The 25,625-nt window shown below is 43.2% G+C and overlaps 1 protein-coding gene across 1 annotated transcript in view; it reads right to left on the bottom strand.

Annotated features, from left to right (window-relative positions):
- TRPM3 (transient receptor potential cation channel subfamily M member 3) overlaps positions 1–25,625 on the bottom strand; it is a 492,536-nt gene that overhangs the window by 197,905 nt on the left and 269,006 nt on the right. Inside the window, exons 7-8 of the mRNA XM_033962555.1 lie at positions 24,530–24,704; positions 4,456–4,579 (exon numbers count right to left, since the gene is read on the bottom strand). Of these exons, the coding sequence (XP_033818446.1) occupies positions 4,456–4,579; positions 24,530–24,704 (299 nt within the window). The remainder of the gene's footprint in view (positions 1–4,455; positions 4,580–24,529; positions 24,705–25,625) is intronic.

Below are 25,625 nucleotides of genomic sequence, written 5' to 3'. Positions count from 1 at the left end.
CAGCTGGCTCCCTGATACCCTGAGGGTTCTTACTCAGGCCACCCACAGCTTACGCTCAAGCCTCTGAAAAATTCAGAAGGCAAACTGGCTCCCAGAGGTGGAACCTGCGTCCTTTCCCAGGCAGAGAAATCCCAAATATGGTGTTTCAGAGCACTGAAGCCCCCCAAAAAACGAACTTACAACTGAAAATAATAAAAACTAAGCAGAGCAGATTAGAAACACCTCTGCACAGTTTACTTGCATAAGGAAAAACTGGAGGGGGCACTCCACTCCACTGGGAATGTGGGAGGTGCTAAAAGCTGTGAGTGACATACTTCTGCAAAGCCAGTTCACAGCAATGGATTGATCACCTAACCTAGGACTCCTGAGTAGATGTACCATTTATGGCTTTAGCGGTTAGTGCTGGTATTTTGCAGCATCAACCAGTTAAGTACCGCTGAATAACACTGGATATTTCTGAACAAATGATTAAACTAGGCAGGAACCTCTTCTGCCTGTTAAATTACTTTGAATATTGACCTTATAGTTTTGGATTGGAATAGGGAAATGCTCTTTTTATACAAGTCAAGGAGGAGAATGGTGGCTGCTTACTTCTGTACTGGATACATTGATCCAGTCCTCATACCTGTTCAGTGGGGAAGCAGTTACAACAGATGCTCTCTTTATTTACCATGCTGGCCTGATCACTGGATTAGCAGGTGCCAGGAAGGTTTCCTAGTGCGGAAAGCAGGAGACACAAGAAAGACAGGAGGGTTCCCCAGATGCCCCCTATAGACAGACAGAAGAGGAACTGAGTCTTAGATAACTTAGTTCCTCAAGAGATATTCCTGCCACCCTAAGGGGAAGAGGGTACATCAAGAGGGTAATGTTATAAACTGGACACTAATATCTGGACCCCAGGAATGCATGTAAATATCTAGAATAATGACATATAAGTGCATATACTCACATCAATAGCAATATTCAAGCTATGTGTTATTTTGGGTGGACTTGGATAGCCATGAATCGCTTGTTTACTCTTTCCAAAAATACTAGGATCAGGGGGACATGCAATTAAACTATCAAGTAATAAATTCAAAACAAACTAGATAAAATATTTCTTCACCTAGCATGTAATTGCATAAGCTCTAGAATTCGCTGCTAGAAGAGTATAGTGAAAACATTTAGCTTAGTAGGGTTTAAAAAAGGCTTGGATACACTCCTAAAAGAAAAGTTCATAAGCTATTATTAAGATGGGCTTGGGAAAATCCATTGCTTATTTCTAGGATAAGCAGCATAAGGTCTGTTTTACTCTTTTGGGATCTTGTCAGGTAATTGTGGCTTGGGTTGGCCACTGTTGGGTTCAATGGACCTTCAGTATATCACAGTATGGCAACAATTAGTGTATGTTCTTATAAAAAATGTCTAAATCCAATTGTGTATACTTTGCATGTGGGTGCACCCATGAATGGAGTTTGGGTGTAGCATGGACACTGGACAAGATTCCATGGTGACTTAGAGAAGTGTTCTTCAACTGCCAGTCCGTGGACCGGTGCCGGTCTGCTAAAATCTCCCGCCGGTCTGCGAAGGACCAGCGTCCTCCGCAATCACCGAGTTAAAAAGGTGGCTCACTGCAAATGCCTCGTGGACCACCCAGGCAAAAACACCAGTGCAGCCATCCTCCAACACCTCCAGCCAGTGCCGGGGCCACCAACAGGGAGCTTGCAAGAGCCTGGTGCAGTGGCCGATGGGCAACTCTGGGTCAAAGGCCACTGGAGAGCTGGTGACACGCGAAGCGGTCACCACACGGTGAGTCCGCTGACTGTGCTGTCCGAAGGCATCCTCTGTGCATGCACAGAAAGCCACTGCCTCCCCGGCCTGCACTCTCCTCTCAGTCCTCCCCAGAAGGAGCGGAAGGTCCCCCAGCTCCCAGACCCGGCCACAAGGAATGAAGATCCCGCTGCTGCAACATGCTGCAGCAAGACAGAGCGCGAGACACGACTTCCCAAGCCCATAGGTAGGCTGAGGAGAAGCCTCCTAATAGGAAAAGTCACTCTCTCCCGTCTCCCTTGGTAGTCCAGTAGCGGCACCTGAGTCCACACCAGCATTACTCAACCACCAGTCTGCAAAACAATTCCTCCGTTTCTGCCGTCCATAGGTATAAAAAGGTTGAAAAACACTGACTCAGAACACTGTAAAAAACACATGTATCTCCAAAATCCAGATATGAGCATTTACACTGGCTGTACAGCTGGCCTAAGTACTCACACCTATATTCTGTAAAAGAAAGTAGGCGTGGAAGAAAAGGGGAGAGTGGCAGCAGAAAGCCCAGCCTAGCACAAGATATGTGGCTTTACCAGTGCTGATGCTGTGCTCCTTGTCCCGGTTGCAGGCAGCAAACTGTGCTTGGCAGACTTTCACTTCTGGTGGCCCTTCACTTCAATTTTCTTTAGCTGGTGAGCTAAGGTATGTGGCCAGATAGATCCATCTAAAACACATGTCTATCTTTGGTCGTTTTGCCTTAGCTGGCCCAGTCAATGAAAATCAGCAGGGCTGGCTAAGTGCGAACCGCTGAACTTTGACCCGGATATTCAATGTCAGTGGCCGGATATGACCCCAGCATTGAATATCTGAGATTTCTGCAGTCTGCAGGAGATAGTTGGGCTGCCTCCCTCGGGCTGATTTTTAGGCCCTTTCTGCCTTACACTTCATTTCCTAATATACTTTGGGTCTCATATTCCGTAAGCAGCAATGAATGTTTTACCCACTGCTGACGGAGTTATTTCCAGATATTCAAAGCAGGGACCTGTGCAGTCGTTGGCTGTGATTAAACAGTTATTTTTAAGCCGGTTAAGACATAGATGTTTAAGTTGATATTCATCACTTTATAGAATAGACTTTTATGAGGTCCCATTTATGCAGTAAACCTGGTTGTTTAAGGTCTGAATATCAGCACTTGAGCAGCCAAGAACTGACCTCAAACGTTCAGCGGGCACGTAGCAGCTAGTCCTGACCAATTGATTTAATCAGTCAGCAGCTGGCTAAATTGATTTGAATATGGGGCCCTTCATGTACAATTATGAGGGTATATCAAAAAGTAAAGGCAAAATACATTTAATGGCCTAAATAGAGGTAACTGTGAGTAACTGAACATATCACTTTTCCACATAGTCCCCATGCAAGATGACACATTTGTTGTATTATTCAACTAGCTTCTGCATTCCTACAGAGAAGTTTTTTTTGGCTGCTCCCGAAGCCAGGTGAGCACCGCTTCCATTATGTTATCATGCTTTGTCTTTTGCTCTCCGGGTCACAGTGAAGCACTCATGTCTCGTCACTGGTGACGATTCTCTCCAGAATACTCGGATCTTCTTCATACCGTCTCAGGAACTGGGTCGCAGCCTCCACACACTGTTGCTTGTGCATATCGGTAAGCTTTGGGAACTCATCAAGCACAGACTTGCCTGTATCACAAGTCATCATGCATTATGGCAAATGCAGATCCATAGCTGATATCCACATTTTCAGCTAATTGAGACATCGTTATCCATCGGTCTTCTCTAATCAAGGCATCCGCCCTGTAAATGTGCTCTTGTGTGCATGATGCTGATGGGTGACAAGCACGACCTTCGTCACTTACACCTGTTCTTCCTGCTTTAAATCATTGTATTCACTCATAAACCTTTCATTGATTATGTCCACACTGAGTCAATATCCAACAGTGATTTTCCACAGATTTCACTCCTTCTGCCCAAAGAAAGTGCACTACTGCACATGGCTCTTTGATGGTGCAATCTTGCAATGAAATATTAATGTTTCTGACCTCATGGCTGCCACACGACTACAGGCCAAGCACCACACTATGTGTGTATGAACTATTCAACAGACAATTATGAGTGCATATGTTGCATTTCGCTAGCTCTGTTCTGGTTATCACGTGATTTAACAATTGTGTTTAATTTCTGATTCACCCTCGTACATTTTACTGGCTATATGCCATATAAAATAAAACGAGTAGTTACAAAGCCTCAAAAATAAAAGGACACATTGACCTGAAAGCTAGAGCTTCACTTCTTCCAGAGTTCTGGGACATTCTTACTTTCTTACTTTTGGTGATAAGGTTATCACCAAAAGTAAGAATGTGTATTCATTAGCATACATGTAACTCATCAGCATGCCTTACAAAATGAATGCATGCAAAATCAATTTAATACATGTCTAACACTTAAAAGATGTTTTTAACACAGATTTGCAAAACAAGCTACAAAAAAGTCTGAAAATCGAGGAAAAAAAATGTGAAAACGCATAATGCAACTGAACATTTTCCCCTGTGCACATCCCTATCCAAGTAAAAGTGCACTGAGAAAGGTGGCAGTGCAGCTGATGATAAGACACATGTATCTTTTTCAGAAATTTTAAAACATCAGCAAGGTATATTTGATTTAAAATGGTGCATCTGGAACACTAAACACATACCAGCTCTTTCTTCTTCATACACTCCATGAGGATCATGAAGAGGTGTTGGGCCTGGGTACGGGTATAGTTAAATGTCTTCTGGATTGTCACTAGCAGCTGGTCCCTCAAAGACTCATTGATGAGGCTGTAAGTTAGAAGGAACACACTATAAAATGCAAAATTTGTGATATGCTTTCAGTTGCAATACGCTGTCAGGGACTGCTGCTAATTGGAGCTGGTAGAGACAGAGCCTGACAGAGCCTGACCAAAGGGGAAAGCAGAGATAAACTGCCATTGAAAACTAAAGTACTAGAGAATAACCTGTGGGAACTCAATTTTCCCATCCCGTCCCTGTTCCTTCCTCATCCCTGTAACTGCACAAGCCTCGGACACTTATGATTTTAAAGTGTATGAGGCATGTGCAGATGAGGACAGAGCTTGCAGGAATGGGGCAGGGACAGGAAAAGAACTTGCGGGGATGGGAAAATGAGTTCCCGCGGGGACGGGGAATAATTTGTCCCTGTGTCTTTCTCTATAAAGAACTGGCTCTCTGACTGCAAGCCATTCTCCTCTATCAGCTGAGGCTGGTGTTTATCAGCTGCCCAAGATACCTGGAGGTCCATCAGCTGAGATTCAAGAGTACTTCATGTGCCTGATGCAGCCCTTAGTTCTGTGAATTGATTTTCTATGAAAAAGCACAAAAAAGAGGTACGTGAGATGTCTGAAAACAACCAAATGAGAGATGTTTATTAGTTCTAACATAGAGAAACACTCTCATCTGTAGTGGTCCCAACTAGGATCCCAGTTTCGGCACAAGCCTTCCTCAGGGGACTAGTGAGATACTTGTTGATATAGTGTCCATAAATAGCCTTGTCAGCGTGTTGTGTCCTGGAGCAAAAAGACCACAACAGATGAGAGTGTTTCTCTATGTTGGACTAATAAACGTATCTCATTTGGTTGTTTTCAGATATCTTGCTTGCCTCTTTTTTGTGCTTTGTTGTTGACTTTATCGAGGCTGGTTTTGTGCTTTTCTCTTTGTGCTTTTAATTGATTTTCCTATGGCCATACAAAACTACTATGACCATGCAATATTCCATTATTAATTGTATTTTAGCTTTTGTCCATAGTCTTTATGTTTAACATCAACATTGGCGTACTTAGCATATGTGACACCTGGGGCCCATCATTATTTGGCACCCCCCCTATCTGTACAAAAAACATGATTTTTAGTAACAAGCCACATGTCACACATGAGTACCTAGGAAAAGGCAGCATCTTACATACTGCAGTGAGCAGTACAACATCAATACACCCATTGTAAAACTAAACAAGCCAGACTAGTACAGATCAATCCTACACCATCAATCCTAACAGAAAACCATGTCTTTCGAACACACAGAACACAGAAAACACCTTCGCCTAGTATGGAATGTCATCACAAACTAACCCCACCCCCCTTTTACAAAACTGTAGTGTGGATTTTAGCCACGGTAGTAACAGCTCTGACGCTCATGGAATTCTGAGCATCAGAGCTGCTACCACTACGGCTGGTGCTAAAAAGCGCTCCACAGTTTTGTAAAAGGGGGGGATAAAATAGAAATACATAGACAAAGGTTAAATTGAACCAGCAGAAAGCTGGACTCTGCATACAATGCACCACCACAGAAACAGTGACACATGTCTCCTAAAGCAATAAATAAATTGAAAATTTTTGTTCTACCTTTGTCTTCTCTGGTTTCTGCTTTCCTCATCTTCTTGTTACTCTCTTCCTTCCATCCACTGTCTGCCATCTCTCTGCCCCTATATGGTTTCTTCTCTCCTTCTATGCCCCTTCCAGAAACTATATACCTCCCCTTTCCATCTCTCCTTTCACCCCCATTGGTCTGGCATCTCTCTCCTCTCCTTCCCTCTCCCACACCTCTCTTCTGCAATCCCTTTCTTCCCTCATTTTCCTTTTCAATTTATTTTCTGCATCCATCTAGATTACATTCTTACTACCCTCTCATCAATTTCCTTTTTTACTGTCTACCTACGGCTCACCACCTCTTTCCCTCACCCCCTCCAGTATTTCCCTAACTCAATCCTTTTCCCCCCATCATGTTCCCTCCTTTTATTTATCCCCTCCTTCCTCTCTCTCTACCCCTTCCATCTAGTACCTTCTCCTCTCTGTCCACTTTCATCGTCTGCTCCCCTCTTTCTCTCCTCCCATTTCCTTCCTGCATTTGCTCCCTTATCTCTCCCATCTGCACTTCCATCCAGCATAGGCTCCCCCTCTACCCACCATACTACCATCCAATGTCTGCCCTTTCTCTCTCCATCCCTCTCTTCGATCAACATTTGCCCCTTTTCTTTCCCTCCGATTCAATTCCATCCAGTATCCTTCCTCCTTATGTCTCTGTCCCCTTTCCCTATACATCAATTACATCAGCACCACCCTTCCATACCACCCTGCCCCCTTAATCTCCCTGCACCACTCTTTCATTCTAGCACTCCTGCTCCTTTCTCGCGATGACTGTAGCTGCCGGCTGCCGGTCCACCCCACTCCGACGTACTAGCTGGAGCAGAGTCGGCAGCCACGTGCTGGAAGGTCCCGCGATGACTCCAGGCTTTGCTCCAGAAGAAGTAAGTTACGTCAGAGGGTGTTGACCCGGCAGACGCAGGGAGTTGCGGCAAGGACCCGCGATGACTACGTCTGCCGGGTCCAGTCCCTCTGACATAACTTACTTCTTCCGGAGCAAAGCCAGCAGACGAGTCATCGGGGGACCTTTCTGCACCTCAGCATAGCTGCCGACTGCTCTAGAGCAGTGTTTTTCAACTTTTTTATACCTGTGGACCGGCAGAAATAAAAGAATTATTTGTGGACCGGCAAACTACGAAGACTGAAATGAAAAAAACACATTTTGGCCCCGTCTCTGCAAGCTCAGTCCCCGCAAACCATCTGATCCCATCCGCACAAGTCTCAGCTATGATTTTATATTGAACAGATTTTATTAAAGTATAAAAAGAAACAATATTCTGTACAATTGTCATTTTATAAATATAAATATACAGAGCAAGGACCAACAAAACCCCTGTGTCCCCTCCCCTTCACATATATCCTCTCTAGTATCAAGAAAACTGAACAAGCCAAATTATTATAGAATGCTACACAGAAATATCATGCTAACAGAATACTGCAGTCACACATGACAGGAATAGTGTTAGGGGAGTGCAACTAGGGCAACTGCCCCCTGGTCCGAGAGAGCCCTAAGCCAGCTAGAAGCTAAAGAAGCACTGCTAGGGGCTTTGCAATCTCCAGTTATGTCTCTAGCAGGATATATATTTCAAATCTGATATATTCTAATGACAAAATAGAAATCAAATGATTTTTTTCTACCTTTTGTTGTCTCTGGTTTCTGCTTTTATCTTCTTTTTATTCTTTTCCTTCAAGCGTCTGCCCTGTCTCTTCAATCCAGCATCTGCCCGTTCCATCCACTGTCTGCCCCTTCCAGAAACTGTCTGTCTCCCCCTGCCATCTCTCCTCTAGACTCCCCCCCTTTAGTCTGGCATCCATCTTCTTCCCCGTTCTCTGGCATCTCTCTATCTCCTCTCTCTTCCCTTCTCTGGTCTTCCTTCTTTATTTTCTGCCTCCGTCTAAATTAAATTCTTTCTTATTTTGCAGTCCTCAGTTTCCCTCTTTTCACTATGTCTACCCACAGCATGCCACCCCTTTCCTTTACCCCTCCACTATCTCACTAACTCTATCTTCTTCCCCCATCCAGCATATGCCCTTTTTCTTTATCCCTCCTTCCATCCAGTATGTGTTCTCTTTCTCCACTTCCATTCAGCATTTGCTCTCCCTTCTCCCCACTTACATCATCTGCCCTCTTCTCTCTCCCCACTTCCATCATCTTCCCCTTCTCCCTACTTCCATCGTCTGCCCTCTTCTCTCTCCCCCTTCTCTCCACTTCCATCATCTGCTCCTTCTCTCTCTTTGCTCCCACTTCCATCATCTGCCCCTTCTCTCTCTTTTCCCCCACTTCCATCATATGCCCTTTTCTCTCTCCCCACTTCCATCATCTGCCCCTTCTCCCCACTTCCATCATCTGCCCTCTTCTCTCTCCCCTTTCTCCCCATTTCCATCATCTGCCCCCTTCTCTCAATCTCTCCACCCACCAAAGGCCCATCTTTCTCCCTTCCTCACCTTTCCAATTTTGGCAACAAGATCGGCAACGCCCCCCCCCCCCCCCGCAATGACACTTAAGATCGGCAACGGGCCTCCTTCTACCCCAGCATCAACAAAATTTTAGATCGGCAACGTGGTGTTCAGTCAAAAGTGGAAATAGGAAGGTGAGTCAGAGGGAAGCTTTTGACGTGAGCACTAGAGAATGACACGAGGAAAAAATCTGTCCCCATCACTGCACCGTCCCCTTCACTGCTCTATCACAGCCATTCCCTTCACCACCCTGTCATCGTCCCCGCAGCATCCATACAAGCCTCAGTACTGCAATATTTAGCTTATTCCTTCTTTATAAATCAAAGTTCTGGCTGCTGAACTGGAGAAAGATGTTCAGCTGGCAGGGCTTTGTTTATAAATTTTTATCAACACAACTAATATACTACTTTATCCTGAAGTAAAAAAAAAAAAAAAAGAAAAATAATTTTTTTTCTACTTTTGTTGTCTGGTTTCTGCTTTCCTCATCTCATTCAATTCCTTCCATCCACTGTCTCTCTTCTCTCTAAGTCTTCCATTTGCTCTGTTACTGTGCCTCTCCCTATCTTCCCCCTTCCAAATTGCTCTGGCACCCATCTTCTTCCCTCCTCTCCCCCCCCATAGTCTGGCATCTCTGTCTTCTTCCCTTCCAGCATCTTCTCCCCACTCTCTGTTCCCCATTTCTCTTCAGCGTCTTCTCCCCACTCTGTCATCCCCATTTCACTTCAGTGTCTTCTCCCCACTCTCTCTTCTCCATTTCCCTTCAGTGTCCTTCTCCCCCTCTGTCTTCCTCATGTGCTTTCAGCGTCCTTCTCCCCCCTCTGTCTTCCCCATGTGCTTTGAGCATCCTTCTTCCCCTCTGTCTTCCCCATGTCCTTTCAGCATCATTCTCCCCTCTCTGCCTTTCCCATGTCCTATTAGCATCCTTCTCCCCCCTCTGTCTTTCCCATGTGCTTTCAGCATCTTTCTCCCCCTCTGTCTTCCCCATGTGCTTTCAGCATCCTTCTCCCTCTTCCGTTTTACCTATTTCCCTTCAGCGTCTTTTTCTCTGCACCCCACTTTTCCTCCCTTTCTCCCTCCCTGCCTCTTACCTTCGTGGTGTTTTCACCCCCCTTACCTTCGTGGTGCTTTAACCCCCCCAACAGGCCCGGTCCAACAAACCTCCCTGCCCTGTGGCCGGCGATGTCTAAACTGCCTTCTTCCAGCAGCCGGAGCGTTGAAATTGCATATGGCTGCCGTAAAGGTCGTCTTCCGGTTGCATCAAAGACGACCTTTATGGCAGCCATATGTAAATACAATGCTCCGGCTGCTGGACAAAGGCCGTTTAGACATCGCCGGCTACAGGGCAGGGAGGTTTGCCAGATCGGGCCTATTGGGGGGGGATGAAAGTGCCACGAAGGTAAGGGGGTGTGTGAAAGCGCCACAGAGGTAAGGGGCAGGGAGGGAGAAAGAAAGCTGATTCAACTCAGCGGCGACAGTAAGGAGAGCGGCAGTAAGGAGGGAGGGAATGTGATAGGGACCGGGCCAGCTGTGCACCCCCCCTAAGGCTGCACCCGGGGCGGATCTCCCCCCCTCCGCCCCTCCTTGGTATGCCACTGAACATCAATATTGTAAAAACATAATCATGGTGATTCTCTAAAATATGAGATGTTACATGCAAATAACACAAACAGTTCATTAGAATAATGGTATGTATGCAGTGGCATATTAAGGGTGGAGGTGGGAGGCGACCACCTCAGGTGCCATCTTGGTGGGGATGCCGGCACCTCTCTTCTTCACTACTACTATTTATTATTTCTATAGCACTTAAAGGCGTACGCAGCGCTGTACATTTTAATATACAATAGACAGTCCCTGCTCAGAAGGGCTTACAATTTAATATAGAAAGGACATTTCAGGGTTGGGGAAATTATGGTAGAGGAAATGATACAGTGGGTATAGGTATCTGACAGCAGTGAGAAGGAGTTAAGAGTTGAAAATTTCAAAAAAGTGGGCCTTTAGCATGGATTTGAACACTGCCAGGGACGGAGCACGACGTGATTCAGGCAGCCTGCTCCAGGCATACGGTGCTGCGAGAAAGAAGGGACGGAGTCTGGAGTTGGCAGTGGAAAAGAAGAGTATAGATAAGAGGGGCTTGCCCGATGAGCGGAGATCACGGGTGGGGGGGGAGCATAGGGAGAGATCAGTGAGGAGAGATATTGGGGGGCTTCAGAGCAAATGCACTTGTATTTCAGCAAGAAGAGTTTAAAATGTATTCGGAAATGGATGGGGTGCCAATGAAGCAACTTGAGGAGAGGGGTAATGTGAGAATAGCGGCTCTCACGGAATATGAGTTGCACAGCAGCATTTTGAACTGATTAAAGAGGTGAGAGACAGGTTGCGTGGGAGGCCGGAGAGAACTACGTTGCAGTAGTCTAAGCGTGAGATGATGAGAGCGTTGGCAAGGGTTTTGGTCGTGTGTTCAGAGAGAAGAGGATGGATTTTGGTAATGTTATAGAGGAGGAAGTGACAGGATTTGGCAGCCTGTTAGATCTGAGCAGAGGAGGAGAGAGAGGAGTCAAAGATCATCCCAAGGTTGCGAGCCACTCCTCCCCGGTCATATGTGCGCCTTCACTTCCTTCTCACCGTACCTCTAGCTCTGTGCCAGTGTGAGAAACTCCAACCTGCTGCTTACACTGGCCTCGGCGTTTCCCTCCGACATTACTTCCAGGTCACATGACTAGGAAGTGACATGAAAAGGAGAGCCGACGCCGGCACAGGCAGCAAGTTGGAGATGTTTCTCACACCAGGGAAACTAAACAGGGAAGAGACGTGGACTTGGCGGAGGAGAGGGGGGGTGGGGGTCAGGGATGGAGCAGGGGCGCGAGCAGAGAAGAGGGCAAGGGTGCCTCTCACCCTCGCTATGCCAGTGTATGGTATGTGCATATGCACACACTCATGTCTGTATGTAAAGACCAAATTCTACCTAAACACTTAAAAAAATACAAATGTATCTAATTAATACCTATTTTACAGTTTGGAATACACAGAGGTGGAGTCTGGGCTGAGTATTTGCAGAGCACACTGTTAACTTATAGTGTCTTATAAGTTAGATGTATCTGTTTGACACTTAGGCCAAAGCACATCAACTTCCCAATTCTTTATATGGCGCTCAAAATTGCCTGAGCTGATTTGGGCATGTGCCCAATTTGTGTGCGCAATGTAATTGCATGATAAGAAATTAGTACCAATTACTGGGTGCTAACAATCATTGGCGCTAATTGGCAATAATTTGAATTTATGTGTGCCTCATTATAGTCACTATCTTAATATTTTAAGCTTGGATCTGAAAAGGGGGGTAAGACATTAGATAGATTGTGAGCCCACCGGGACAGAGAGGGAAAATGCTTGAGTACCTGATTGTAAAAAACCGCTTAGATAACCTTGATAGGCGGTATATAAAATCCTAATAAACTTGAAACTTGAAACTTGAAGACCATGGGAGGGAAGTGGGTGGGTCAGGGTCCTTTCTGGAATTTGCACGGTAATACAGAATAAGGCAGTTCCACACCCAATTTAGGTGCAAGGGTTTTTACCAGGTTTCAGTTGGTGAAAATTCTCACTCCCAAAATTCGGCGTGGATTCCAGAGCCAAATGCAATTTTATAAATGGCGCCCGACTTGGAATACTGTTTACAGAATAGAATCTTAGTGCTCATTATATTGGCGCCATATAAAGAATCTAGTCCCAGCTATATAGTTGGCATTATATGAACAGACCTAACTTATAGATGAATATTGTTATGAGGGTAATGAAGAGCATGGCACTGGGGTTCTTGTTCCCCTTGGTTAACCAGTTAAATTCTTTCCAGAGTTCAATATACTTGAGGTTTAACGCCAGTCCATCTTTTGGATAAAATCAATAATTGGATGCATGACAGTGTGTTTAAACTGAATGTTGACAAGACTGAAATAATGATTGTAGGTGACCGATATGAGCACCTATGGCCCCAGGAAGTGCTATTAAATGCAAAATTGTCTCTAAAACTGCAAGTGGCAAGAGTAGTACAGTTAGCTTATTTTGTGACGAGAAGCTATCCCAATTGAGAAATGTCATGACTGGCTGGGACTTTAGACAAGTCTTACAATCTATGGTACTATCAAAACTTGACTACTGTAATAGTATTTTCCTGGGACTACCGGCTATCAGTAAGAAAGCTCTGTAGATTGTACAGAATTCAGCAACTTGGATTTTGCCGGGGAAATCCCGTTTTGAACATATCACTCCAATTCTAAAGAAACTTCATCTGCCACCGGTACATCTTTGTGTACAATTTAAAATTCTGAAGATAGTTCAACAAGGAATGTATGGTATCCTACCAGATTATATTAGTAAATGCCTAGCCTTATATAGACCAAGTAGATCGTTAAGATCAGAAGACTGCATGTTGTTAGATGTACGAAAAAGAGATGAAGTAAAGTATATTAGTACTATAAAATCCTCTTTCTCTGTTGTCGGCCCAATCTTGTAGAATGAGATATCAGGAATAATAAGATTGTGCAAAAATGCGTTACAATTTAGGAAATTACTTAAAATGTATTTCATTGTTAAAGAACATATGAATTGCCGCTACTGGGTCAGACCAGTGGTCCATCGTGCCCAGCAGTCCACTTCCGCAGTGGCCCTTAGGCTGCAAAATTCATTTGGTTGATATATAAATCTTGAATGTTGGAATCCGCCTTGAATCGCAAGGTAATGGCGGAATAGAAATCACTAATGTAATGTAATGATGATGAAATATGACCTTTGGAGACTAGATTAAGATCAAATTGGATAGGACAACTTCACTGATTCTGTTTACTTTGATAATTGAGTTTGTTTTTATTATTATGTATGTTTTATTGTGAGCCACGTGCTTTTTATACAGATTATAAATAAATTAAATAAATAAAAAAAATTTTGCTTTCAGAGCATTACGTTTGAATACTAAACAAGTTTCCACTTTCCTTTCCCAGAGTAGCAAATTTACTCAAGCTCAAAGCAACATAAAAAATAAAATTACTTGCCTTTAGTTTTCAAGGACCAATCACATCAAAGAATGATGCTTGTCAGGGCGGTTGTATCCTTATGCACATAGATGCTCATAACATTGAAAGACTCTTGCATATGTGACGTACATGCCATCTATTCTTGTGTATACTTATGAGTGTGAAAGGAATTTATAAAAATAAAATAAAATAAAATTCAGGAATCTTTCGTGGCACACCATTTTGCTGTGGCACACACTGCTATAGATAGATGGATAGATGGATATAGGTAGATACGGATATATAAGTATTTCATTAATAGTTGGTTAACAGTTCCCTTCTGTAGTCTTCAAAATCTCCTTCTCATATTTGCACACAACAGATTGTGTATTCATTAAACCAGCCACTTTTTGGCAACCAGAAAGATGTAATGATCTCAGTGTTAGGATTGGTTCCTTGTATGTTTGCATATTCCAAATCCAGACACAGTGCTGGGAGCCAACAAGAGAATGTTTGGCTGGCAGAATGAACAACTTGCCAATATTGAGAGCAAAGTATTCAGTGGATTGAAGACCGCTGCACTGGGTAGCATGGAGTTTTTGTGACCCAGATCGGATAATGATTGCATGCCAATTACATAATGTTTCACAGCAATTAGGGAATGCTTCTTTTTTCACAAAGTGCTCAGGTTGGGTGCATTTTTCAATTTTAACATCCATTTATGCAGAAGAAGAGACACTAAGGAGTGCACGAGTATAATTGCATTTTAATCATGGACTTAGGATGTGTTCCTCTTCAAAAAGAAAAAGAATAGCTTGGAATTTTTTTTTTATGTGTAGCTACTCTTAGAGGCAGAGAAAGAGGACAGAAACGTCCTGATGGCTGTGTAGCTGAATAGGGAGCAGGGAAGATGGGGGCTGCAAAAATCATTTACAATCTGTTGTCTCCCCTGCAGTGGCCACAGCACAGTGACCGAAGTGGGGACACGCAGTGGGGGGCAGGGTTAGGGCAGGCTTGGGGGAGGAATATGGGCGGGGAAGGGCAGAACTAGGCGGGCCTGGTGGCGGGGCTATGGGAGTCCGGATTTTCCAAAAGGAAAATCTGGTAACTCTACCTTTACACATTGTCCTCCTTCCTTCTTTGCTGGCTTGCTGCCATTGCTGCCTCTGGAATAGCTGGGGTGTTTTTTTTAACCTGCACCACTTGCCACTCAGTGAGTTTGAACTGACAATGTACAAATTACTGCACAGTTCTTATGAGACTTTGTGAACAGTGGAGTTTGGACAGCATGTAATTCAAACTCACTCGGTTGTGCGATGCTGGAAGGAAACTGAACTGCTCTTTCAGAGGTAATTTATGAGGGGCGTTCAATAATTTATCTACCCGAGTATGAACAAAAGTAGCAAGTGTGTTGAAACAAGTCTGTGTATGTTGTGACATATCTCAAGATTATTCATGCACAGTTGTGGCACAGTGCGAGTCTAACATTCAAAGAGACAAGATGTCAGGAGAGTCCTTGTGCGAATCAAATAAGATAGTGCTAGATTTGGAGCAGTGATAAAATTTCTCACAAAAGGGAAAAAGCCAAACGCAATCCATGAATACATGACTGCAGTTTATGGTGAGTCTGCCCCATCATCCTACAAAGTAAAATTTTGGAGCAAGCAGTTTAAGTGGGGTAGAGGGTCAATTGTAGATGACCCTTACACTGGACGTCCTGTGGAAGCAATTGCTACCGAAATGTGGAAGTCAAGGATTTAATTTTGTCAGACAGACAAATTTAGGTTTCCCAAATAGCTGAAGAAATCTCTCCTTGGACAGCGGTTTTCAAGTGAAGAAGATGTCAAGGAAGCTGTGACATCCGGGTTTAAAGGTCAAACAGAAGAATTATTTTCAAAGGGGTTAAAGTCATTGCAGGAAAAGTGGATGAACTGTATGAAAAATAAAACAACATTTAAAAAAAAAACCCAAAAACAACTCTTTTCTTTCCTACTGAGATAAATTATTTAACATCCCTTGTAAGGTGTAAAAAAGTTCTTACATGTATTAATTGTTAAAATTAAACTAAGGGTTCCTTTTTCTAAGGTGAACTAATGGATTTAGCATGTGCTAACAACTATCACATGCTAAATTCTAAGAAGCCCATAGGAATATAATGGATTGTATGGCATTTAGTGCATGCTAATCAATAGTGCACACTAAATCTGTTAGTGCATAAGAACGCATAAGAATAGTCCTACTGGGTCAGACCAATGGTCCATCAAGCCCAGAGCCATGATGGCCAATCCAGGTCCCTAGTACCTGGCCAAAACCCAAGGAGTAGTAACATTCCATGCTACCGATCCAAGGCAAGCAAAGGCTTCCCCCATGTTTTTCTCAATAACAGACTATGGGCTTTTCCTCCAGGAAACTGTCCAAACCTTTCTTAAACCAGCTACACTATCCGCTGTTACCACAACCTCTGGCAATGCATTCCAGAGCTTAACTATTCTCCAAGTGAAAAAATGTTTCCTCTTATTCGTTTTAAAAATATTTCCCTGTAACTTCAAGTGTCCTAGTGAAAAATAGATCCACTTGTACCCGTTCTACTCCACTCAGGATTTTGTAGACTTCAATCATATCTCCCTTCAGCCGATTCTTTTCCAAGCTGAAGAACCTTAACCGTTTTAGTCTTTCCTCATACGAGAGGAGTTCCATCCCCTTTACCATCTTGGTCGTTCTTCTTTGAACCTTATCTAGTGCCACTATATCTTTCTTGAGATAAGGAGACCAGAATTGAATGCAATACTCCAGATGAGGTCATACCATGGAGCGATACAGGGGCATTATAACATTCTTAGTCTTGTTAACCATCTCTTTTTAAATAATTCATAGCATCCTGTTTGCCTTCTTGGCCACTGCCGCACATTGGACGGACGGTTTAATCGTATTGTCTACGATGATACTCAGATCCTTTTCTTGGGCGCTAACCCCCAAGGTGGACCCTAGCATCCGGTAACTGTGACTTGGGTCATTTTCCCAATGCGCATCACTTTGCATTTGTCCACATTAAATTAGTTCACTTTAGCCCACATTAAATTAGTTCACTTTAGTATACTGTAACCGAATAGTGTATTGATGCACCTTTTTGTCCAGTTTATCTGTCTTGCCTAGATTGCAATCTCTTCTGTTTTGATATACAGGAACCCCTGTGAATATTGAAAAACCATGAATCTTGGTTTTTCATCTGGAGAGGCAGAAGAGGGCAGTTGGAGTGCCGGCGAGTGAAGGAAATCACTCGCGGTATGCTCCGACTGCCTCTTCCTGTACTAAAGTCGGGGTACACCAAGCAGGAGCTGCTTTGACATGCAGCTCCTGATTGGTGTAGCCTGACTTTAGTACAGGAAGAGGCGGTCGGAGAAAACCATGAATGAGTGAAACCGCGAACCGCAAATTTGCGGGAGAATACTGTACAGCACTGCGTATGTTTAGTAGTGCTATAGAAATGATAAGAAGCCCTAAATGTGTGAAATGAACAAGAAATAAACACCACAAAACATAGGAAGGTTAAAAAATTCCAAAAACAATCACAACTTTTTGGTCTATGCATGTCCCTAAGGCTTTGTAAGACATCCTGGATAAGAAGGATAATTCTATAACAGGGCGACTATAAAAGGTGTTGATTATGATACCTATTCTATAAAGAAAAGTAGATGCCCACTGTTCTCTTTAGAATACAGGCTCAGGTGGCCAAAATATGCTTAAATTTAAGCAACAATCCCCCCGATATTCAGACTCTGGGAGGTCACCAGCGATCTCCTGCAGTTCATGGAGATACCAGAAATTCAATGCCGGCTCCTTATCCAGTGATTGACATAGCTGGCTAGGATAATATTCAGCAGCTGGTTGGCTAAGTCTTAATAGCCAAAGCTAGACTACCCTTTTAGGTGGCTCTACCTGGCTGTCAAAGTTATCTGCCAAGCCGCTGAACATTAGCAGTACATAAGCACATAAGCATTGCCTCTGCCGAGTCAGACCTTAGGTCCATCATGCCCAGCAGTCCGCTCCCGCGGCGGCCCCCAAGGTCAATGACCTGTAATGATCTAGTACTCTAAAGCATTTTGTGCTGTATAGTAACCCTCTAATTGTACCCCTGGATCCCCTTTTCCTTCAGGAACTCATCCAATCCCTTTTTGAAACCCAAAGTCGTACTCTGCTTTACCACCTCCTCTGGAAGCGCGTTCGAGGTGTCCACCACCCTCTGAGTGAAGAACAACTTCCTAGCATATGTTCTGAACCTATCTCCCTTCAATTTTTTTGAGTGCCCTCTAGTTTTTGTTGCCCCTGCCAGTCTGAAGAACCTGTCCCTCTCTACCTTCGCTATACCCTTCATGATCTTATAAGTTTCTATCATATCCCCTCTAAGTCTCCGCTTTTCCAGGGAAAAGAGCCCCAGCTCCTCCAGCCTCTCAGCATATGAGAGGTTTTCCATGCCCCTTATCATTTTTGTAGCTCTTCTCTGGACCCTCTCGAGTATCTGGACCCTCTCGAGTATCGCCATATCCTTCTTAAGGTACGGCGACCAATACTGAACGCAGTATTCCAGATGTGGTTGCACCATCGTCCTATACAGTGGGAGGATAACTTCCTTGGTTCTGGTAGTGATACCTTTTTTGATAATGCCCAACATTCTGTTCGCCTTTCTTGAGGCCGCTGCGCATTGTGCCGCCGGTTTCATTGTTTTATCCACCAAAACCCCCAAGTCCTTTTCTAGGTTGCCTTCCTCCAATATTATCCTCCCCATTGTGTAACTGTACATCGGGTTCCCTTTCACTATGTGCATAACTTTACATTTCTCTACATTGAAGCTCATCTGCCATTTGTTTGCCCACTCACTCAGTTTGTTCAGGTCTCTTTGAAGTTCTTTACATTCCTCTATAGATCCAACCTTGCCGGAGAGTTTTTTGTCATCCGCGAATTTTATATCTTTACACGTTGTCCCTGTTTCCAAGTCATTAATAAATATATTGAATAGCAGTGGTCCCAGCTATGTCACATGACAGAGTTGGTCACTGGCCAATCCATAAATCAGATATTCATGAAGAGCTAGCCAGCTGTCTCCCATTTAATATTTTTCCACAACAACAGGGACAATGTATCAGCCAGAGTCAGAAAAAACTTTAAATGGCAGAATAAAGACTGACTCACTCAGTATAGCCAACATATGAGAAGGACAAGCACTACTGTTTCAAAGCTCAGAGACTTGTAACTCTGAAGAGGGGAAGATGATCCTCTCTTAGGAAAAGAGTTTTACATCCAATCATGGCTAGAAATGCAGTAAGAGCAAGTCCAACTCAAGAAGGCAACTGTTTGTAATGCTCGCAATACTAATGTGTAAGTTGGTTCGTTTTTTTGAAAAAAAGTAGGAGATTGCATTCAGGTTGTACAGAGAGTGTACTTATCTTGTAAGCATAAAGCTATATTCAGGGTCCCGACGCGGCCCCGTTTCGGCGTCTGCTTCAGGAGACCCCGCCACACACACAAAATACTTGCAAAAGAGTCACACTAATAAAGGTGTTCAAACTGCGGTCGGTCAAACAATAGGTTGCACAGAAGTTTTCTATTGTTTGACCGACCGCAGTTTGAACACCTTTATTAGTGTGACTCTTTTGCAAGTATTTTGTGTGTGTGGCGGGGTCTCCTGAAGCAGACGCCGAAACGGGGCCGCGTCGGGACCCTGAATATAGCTTTATGCTTACAAGATAAGTACACTCTCTGTACAACCTGAATGCAATCTCCTACTTTTTTTCAAAAAAACGAACCAACTTACACATTAGTATTGCGAGCATTACAAACAGTTGCCTTCTTGAGTTGGACTTGCTCTTACTGCATTTCTAGCCATGATTGGATGTAAAACTCTTTTCCTAAGAGAGGATCATCTTCCCCTCTTCAGAGTTACAAGTCTCTGAGCTTTGAAACAGTAGTGCTTGTCCTTCTCATATGTTCCCATTTAATATTGCCAGATAGCCAACTGGGAGCCATGTATATGACCTAGTTTAAGTCACTTAACCCTCCACTGCCTGAGGTACAAATTTGAATGGCAATTCTATAACCTGGTGTCTATTTTTTTCCCACTTGTGTGCATTAGAGGAGCCAAAATTGGCAGTCTTATATATAAGCACTCTAGCCTCCAGATTCTGCAAAGGTTACCCAAATTTGGGCATGATCCAGAGATACGCGCACAACTTAATGGGTTAACAAGCCATTAGCTTTCAGTTATTGATGCTTATTGGTACCAATTAGGGTTTCTGTGTGCATTTGCCTGCATGCTATTCTATAATGCTGGGCGTCTAACTATCATAGCATGTTACCCAAAAGGTGGCATGGCCATGGAAGGGGTATGGATGGGTCAGTGGTGTTCTGCGTGGGTTTTTAAAAATAAACCCACAAAAAAACCAACTTTATTGACAAGTCAACTGAATAAGGAAAAATTCAGAGATGTTCAATAAACTAACTTGAATGCAATGGAGAACAAACTCATGTCAAGTAGATTTTATTACCAGACCTCAAACACCCAAGGCACTACTTGTTAGTTTTCTCGTGCCCTTACAGGGGTGGTGTTCTGCATGTTTGGGTGCAGTATCATAGAATATGAGGGATGCACCTCCGACTTGCATGCCAGGATTTACAACAGGTTTCAGTTATAAACAGAGATAAATGAAGGCAGATAAAGACCATATGGCCTATCCAGTCTGCCTAACCAAACCATCTACTATCCTCTCCTCTCCCTAAGAGATCCAATGTACTTGTCCCAAGCTGCCTTGATTTCAGTTGATGTACGTCCTCACACTCAAAGTTGGGCATGGGAATCTATGCTAAGCTCTATTCTATAAAGAATGCTAAACCCGGAGTGCTCTTTATAGAATAGTGTTGAGCATGGAATTTTCCTAGCGCCTATTTTTGGGTGCCATATACTGAATCTGGCCCTGGGTGCTATTCTATAAAGTCATACCTAAATAATGGCTTAGTAAGTGGGGGAGGGGGGCGGACCTCCCCAGGCACCATCTTCACAGGGGGAGGGGTGCCGGCGCTGATGCCATCCTCTCATGTACCTCTTTAAATGTTCACAGTCACAAGCAGTATCTTCCACTTGCTGCTTGTGCCTGCCTCTGCTCCCTTCTGATGTCATTTCCTGGTTGCGGGACCAGGATGTAACATCAGAAAGGAGCTTAGGCCATCATGAGCAGCAGGTGGAAGATGCTGCTCATGCTGGCAAGCATTTCAAGAGGTATGTGGGGGTGGAGAGGTGCTCAAGTGGCAGGGAAGAATTGTGGGGTGATATTGAGTGCCACCGCCACGGGCCCCAACTTCCCTCGTTATATCACTGCTATGAAGTGCTATAGCATGCAATGTCAAGGGGGCATATTTGTGGGCAGAGTATGGGTGGACTATGGACTTTTCTCCTCTTATATGCATGAGTTATAAAATACTGTAAATTATGCACTTTGCATGGTGCACTTAAGTGCACCCATTGGCCTGGCAAAAATGGTTGCACTTAAATTTAGCTGCACCAATTTGGGTGTCCTTTTGGCTTACAGATTCCTTTATAGAATCAGCACTCAGCGGGTGAACATAAGAACATAAGAATTGCCACTGCTGGGTCAGACCAGTGGTCCATTGTGCCCAGCAGTAAGCTCCCGCTGCGGCCCCTAGGTCAAAGACCAGTGTCCTAACTGAGACCAGCCCTACCTGCATATATTCTGGTTCAGCAGGAACTTGTCTTTGTCTTGAATCCCTGGAGGGTGTTTTCCCCTATAACCACCTCCGGAAGAGCGTTCCAGTTTTCCACCACTCTCTGGGTGAAGAAAAACTTCCTTGCGTTTGAACGGAATCTATCCCCTTTCAACTTTAGAGAGTGCCCTCTCGCTCTCCCTACCTTGGAGAGGGTGAACAACCTGTTTTTATCTACTAAGTCTATTCCCTTCAGTATCTTGAATGTTTTGTTCATGTACCCTCTCAGGTATCAAGTTATAGAATTACCCCCTTAGGTTATGGTTTTTAGATTGACTTAGGTTGGGCAGACTAGATGGACCATTCGGGTCTTTATCTGCCGTCATCTACTATGTTACTATGAGCCCATTATGGAAAGGAAAAATACCTACTGTACATGGATGTAACTTGCCTTGGAAAAATTACATTAAAAATGACTTTGTTTTAGCACTTAAGAACTATAGTTTGATTTCTGCTTAAAAAGGCACCATTAGATCCTGCAAACCCTGCTAATTATCATCCTATTTCTATACTTAGAGCAATTGCTAAGGTCATTGAGAGAGTGGTTCTGAATCAAGCTAATACTTTTGGCAAAAAAAGCTGACCTATTAAATCCTTATCAATATGGTTTTAGAAGGGCTCGCAGTGCAACAACACTACTTTTATCTACCCTCAATAGCTTAAATCAAAGATTAGATTATTGCAGCCACTACTTTCTGATAACTCATACCCATTAACCTGCATGAGTATTATGGTCATTGAGCTCTAACCTCCTTGACAGTCCTATTTTCAAAATTTACCTTATGGAATGTAAACATTTGATTTTTTAAAAATACAATTCTTAGATGTGAAAGCAACAAGGATGGACCAACAGTTTGTGACAACAGTGCATCATATAACCCCTTTGATTGAAATACAATGCATCATTATTCAAGCATGCACCCTACACAATTGAAAAATAGTCTTCCTGGCTCCCAGTTTCTGAGGTATCGAAGGATTTATGATTCTACAGAAGATTTTTTGAACCAATTCACATTTTTAAGTGATAAATTTTCTGCACGGTGATATCCATAAACTGTGATTAGTAAAACAAAACAAAACCCTGGTTTTGTGTAGTCCCAGAGAGCAGTTACTACAATATAAAGCTTAAGGACTTGAAAAAACCAGGATTCCTTGTGTGCTTAAATTTTCCTCGGGGGATTCCTCAGTACACACGTTTAATAGTGTCTCTTACGACTGAGTTGGTCTTCTTAATTGCTACCGCTGAATTGCTCTCCTGGTTGGTGTTAGTTTTTGAAGTTTAAGAAAACTCCCTAGCGCATGAGATATTGAAAAGATAGTCTTGAACAACTATATTTAAAGTTATTTTGGTGTGAAGAGGAAGCGCTTTTTGTATGAGTGTGGAGTGATTTCACTCATTTTGAAGAAGTGAAGGGATAAAACACTACCAATGTTTCCTTTTTTAATGATAGTATTCATGACAGCTGCATAGTACTATATGAATGGTCATGTTAGTCCGAGTCTTTTTTTCTCCATGCTTTTTTTTATGTTAAGTAAGTCTCTCATGTATGACCTTTTACTGTACACAATTTAATAATTTTGTTTGAGTGTTTTTCACTAAACTAAATTGTATGGTTGTATGGTAAAATTAATGCATTGCCATTAATGTGGAAAATAGAAAAACCTGCCAGTTTACCTCAGCAGTAAAAATGGCCTTAGTGCACACGAATGGCCCATGAATGACCACTAAGGCCACTTTTAACCACAGTTTGGTAAAAGGACACCAAAGTCTGTTCTATCGTCTTCTGTTTTAAATAATGGATGGATGAAAAAGAATGGAAAGGAAACAGAGTCTGGTGTGAAGTGTGTAGCTTCAATCCATAAATTTCCTATTCTGCACAAATGTCAAAGAAAATGACACATCATCTGACTCTAGTTGCTTCAACATATGAAGCATGCATGTTTGCATTCCACCAGATAATGCCAGTTAAGAACAAGCTCCGATCCCGTTTAGGGAGGAGCGCGGCCAAATCGGCCGAAGCCGGAGCGAAAGGATGGGAGGGGGGAGGGGAAGGGAGGATAAGGAAGGGCCAATCAACGAAGAAGCGGGGGGGGGGGGGGGGTTAGGGGACAGGGGTGAGCAGAAGGGAGGTCGCCCTTTCGATACGGCGATGCCAGTTAGCACTTTTACTTTCTGACCTGTGTTTGTTAGGCAAAAATACATGATGTAAGGAGAAGTTAGCTCCTGAGGGATAAAGGGATCATGGGATACTGAGAAAGCTAACCAGAAAATAAATGTAGAAACCCAACCAGGTCGTGCAGGTGCAAGACCGGAGGGCTAGGACGTTGATGGGAAGATAGGACTCAATTAGGAAACCGAGGTGGCATGGGGGCCCCTTCTGGTGATTTAGACAGGTCGTGACCTGGGCCGCCGCGGGAGCGGACTGCTGGGCAGGATGGACCTATGGTCTGACCCGGCGGAGGCACTGCTTATGTTCTTATGTTCTTATAGAGGTGAGGAGCTGGGTGAACTCTTCATAGCCTGAAATACTGTTACAGGAAGTCAAGTAAGTTGGATGTTTAGGTACTGTCCTGCCTGTTGACATTTTTTTAAAATTCTTTATTCATTTTTAAAACTTTAATTGTGCACGAAAGACGATGCATTTACATAAAATATTATCATTACAGCACAATATACTCAATAGAATAAAAACAAGACTTATTTTCTCACACCCACTTCCCATTAACCAACATCTCATAAAATATTTGTAATCAACCCTTCTATACTTCTTAACAAATGCCAAATATACCCCCCTCCCCCTTCTCCGGATGTGCATCTTTTCCTCAGTTATACAAATAAATCAATCTTTACAATATTTAGTTAATGCACCCCAAACTTCCATAATTTTTTTATAATATCCCTTCTGCCTTTTGACATTTAATAGTATGCTGTATGGGAATTTAGGGGGAAAGGAAGGATCTAATCAGTGCTGGCCTGCATTGGAAAGCCTTCCATTATTATCATGTATTACCGTGACGTAAATGACACAGAACATTTCATATTGCTAAGTCACGCTAAGGCTTAATATTTCATGCATAAGAGAACAATCTGCACACACAGAATCTTTTTTTCTTTTAGTATACCTACCCTCCTTCCTCTGAATATTTATGACCAAAGGCAAGGATGTCAGAAGCACGTCCACTGCCATCACAAACCACAACAGGTACTGGCGGACTGTCCCGTAGGTATTCTAAGACAATTGAGATAACATTTGGTCCTCCTTCCACAATGAGAGCCACCACTGGGACTCCTTGTCCAATTCCTGCAGGAAAAAAAATAAGGAAAAAAAAAACCCCAGACAGAGCAAAAGCAAAATAAATAAAATAAAAAGGGACAGCAAAACAAGAACAAAATATTAATATTATATCTTTACTACTATTTACATATTAAAGGTTCTAACATTGGAATAAAAGAGCAATCATTTATTTATAACCCTCTCATCCATAATTCTGACTAGTTGATAAATCAATTATAAGAAATAATATCATAAAACATGTAATACAGCACAGCACAGCACAATTGTATCAAAAGCACACAATAGAACATAACATAAAAATCATATTTGTTTATCGTAAAACCTCAGTTCTATGAGGTTTAACAAACTAAAGAAACTGAACAATCAGTGATTTACAGATCAATTCTCCAGGAACTTCACAAACAAACTAGATTTCAACAATTTCCTAAAATGCATGTAAGACAAGGAGAGAGACTATGAAGATCCACACAGGGCCGCCATCAGAAATTTCTGGGCCCCTTACTGAGCAATCCTATTGGGCCCCCCACGCACCCCTTCCCCCCCTGGCCCCCTCTTCTTCCATGGGCCGAATACACACATACTTTTCTCTGTCGCCACACTATTTGACCAAAAAATTTGTAAGCCTGCAACCACGTCAAGGTAGACTCTTTCAGCAGCTCCCCTCCCTCCCCCTTACCTTTGTGGCCAAGTCAAAATGATCTACCAACAATATAATTTTAAAAACACAAAGCACGCTATACGCAGAGAAAAATGTTAATTATCATTTATATTCCGCGGGTTTTCAAAGAGGTCAAGGCAGATGACTTTATGCAATGTCACCTCAGTAACAACTATACAAAAATAGACAAATATTCCCCCTCCCTTTTTACTAAAACGCGATAGCGGTTTTTAGCACAGGGAGCTGCGCTGAATGCCCCACGCTGCTCT

This window comes from Geotrypetes seraphini, chromosome 1 (genome assembly GCF_902459505.1).
Source record: "Geotrypetes seraphini chromosome 1, aGeoSer1.1, whole genome shotgun sequence".
Lineage (NCBI taxonomy): Eukaryota > Metazoa > Chordata > Amphibia > Gymnophiona > Dermophiidae > Geotrypetes > Geotrypetes seraphini.
The sequence above is the reverse complement of the archived record's forward strand: the minus strand, read 5'-3'. Positions and strand labels throughout refer to the sequence as shown.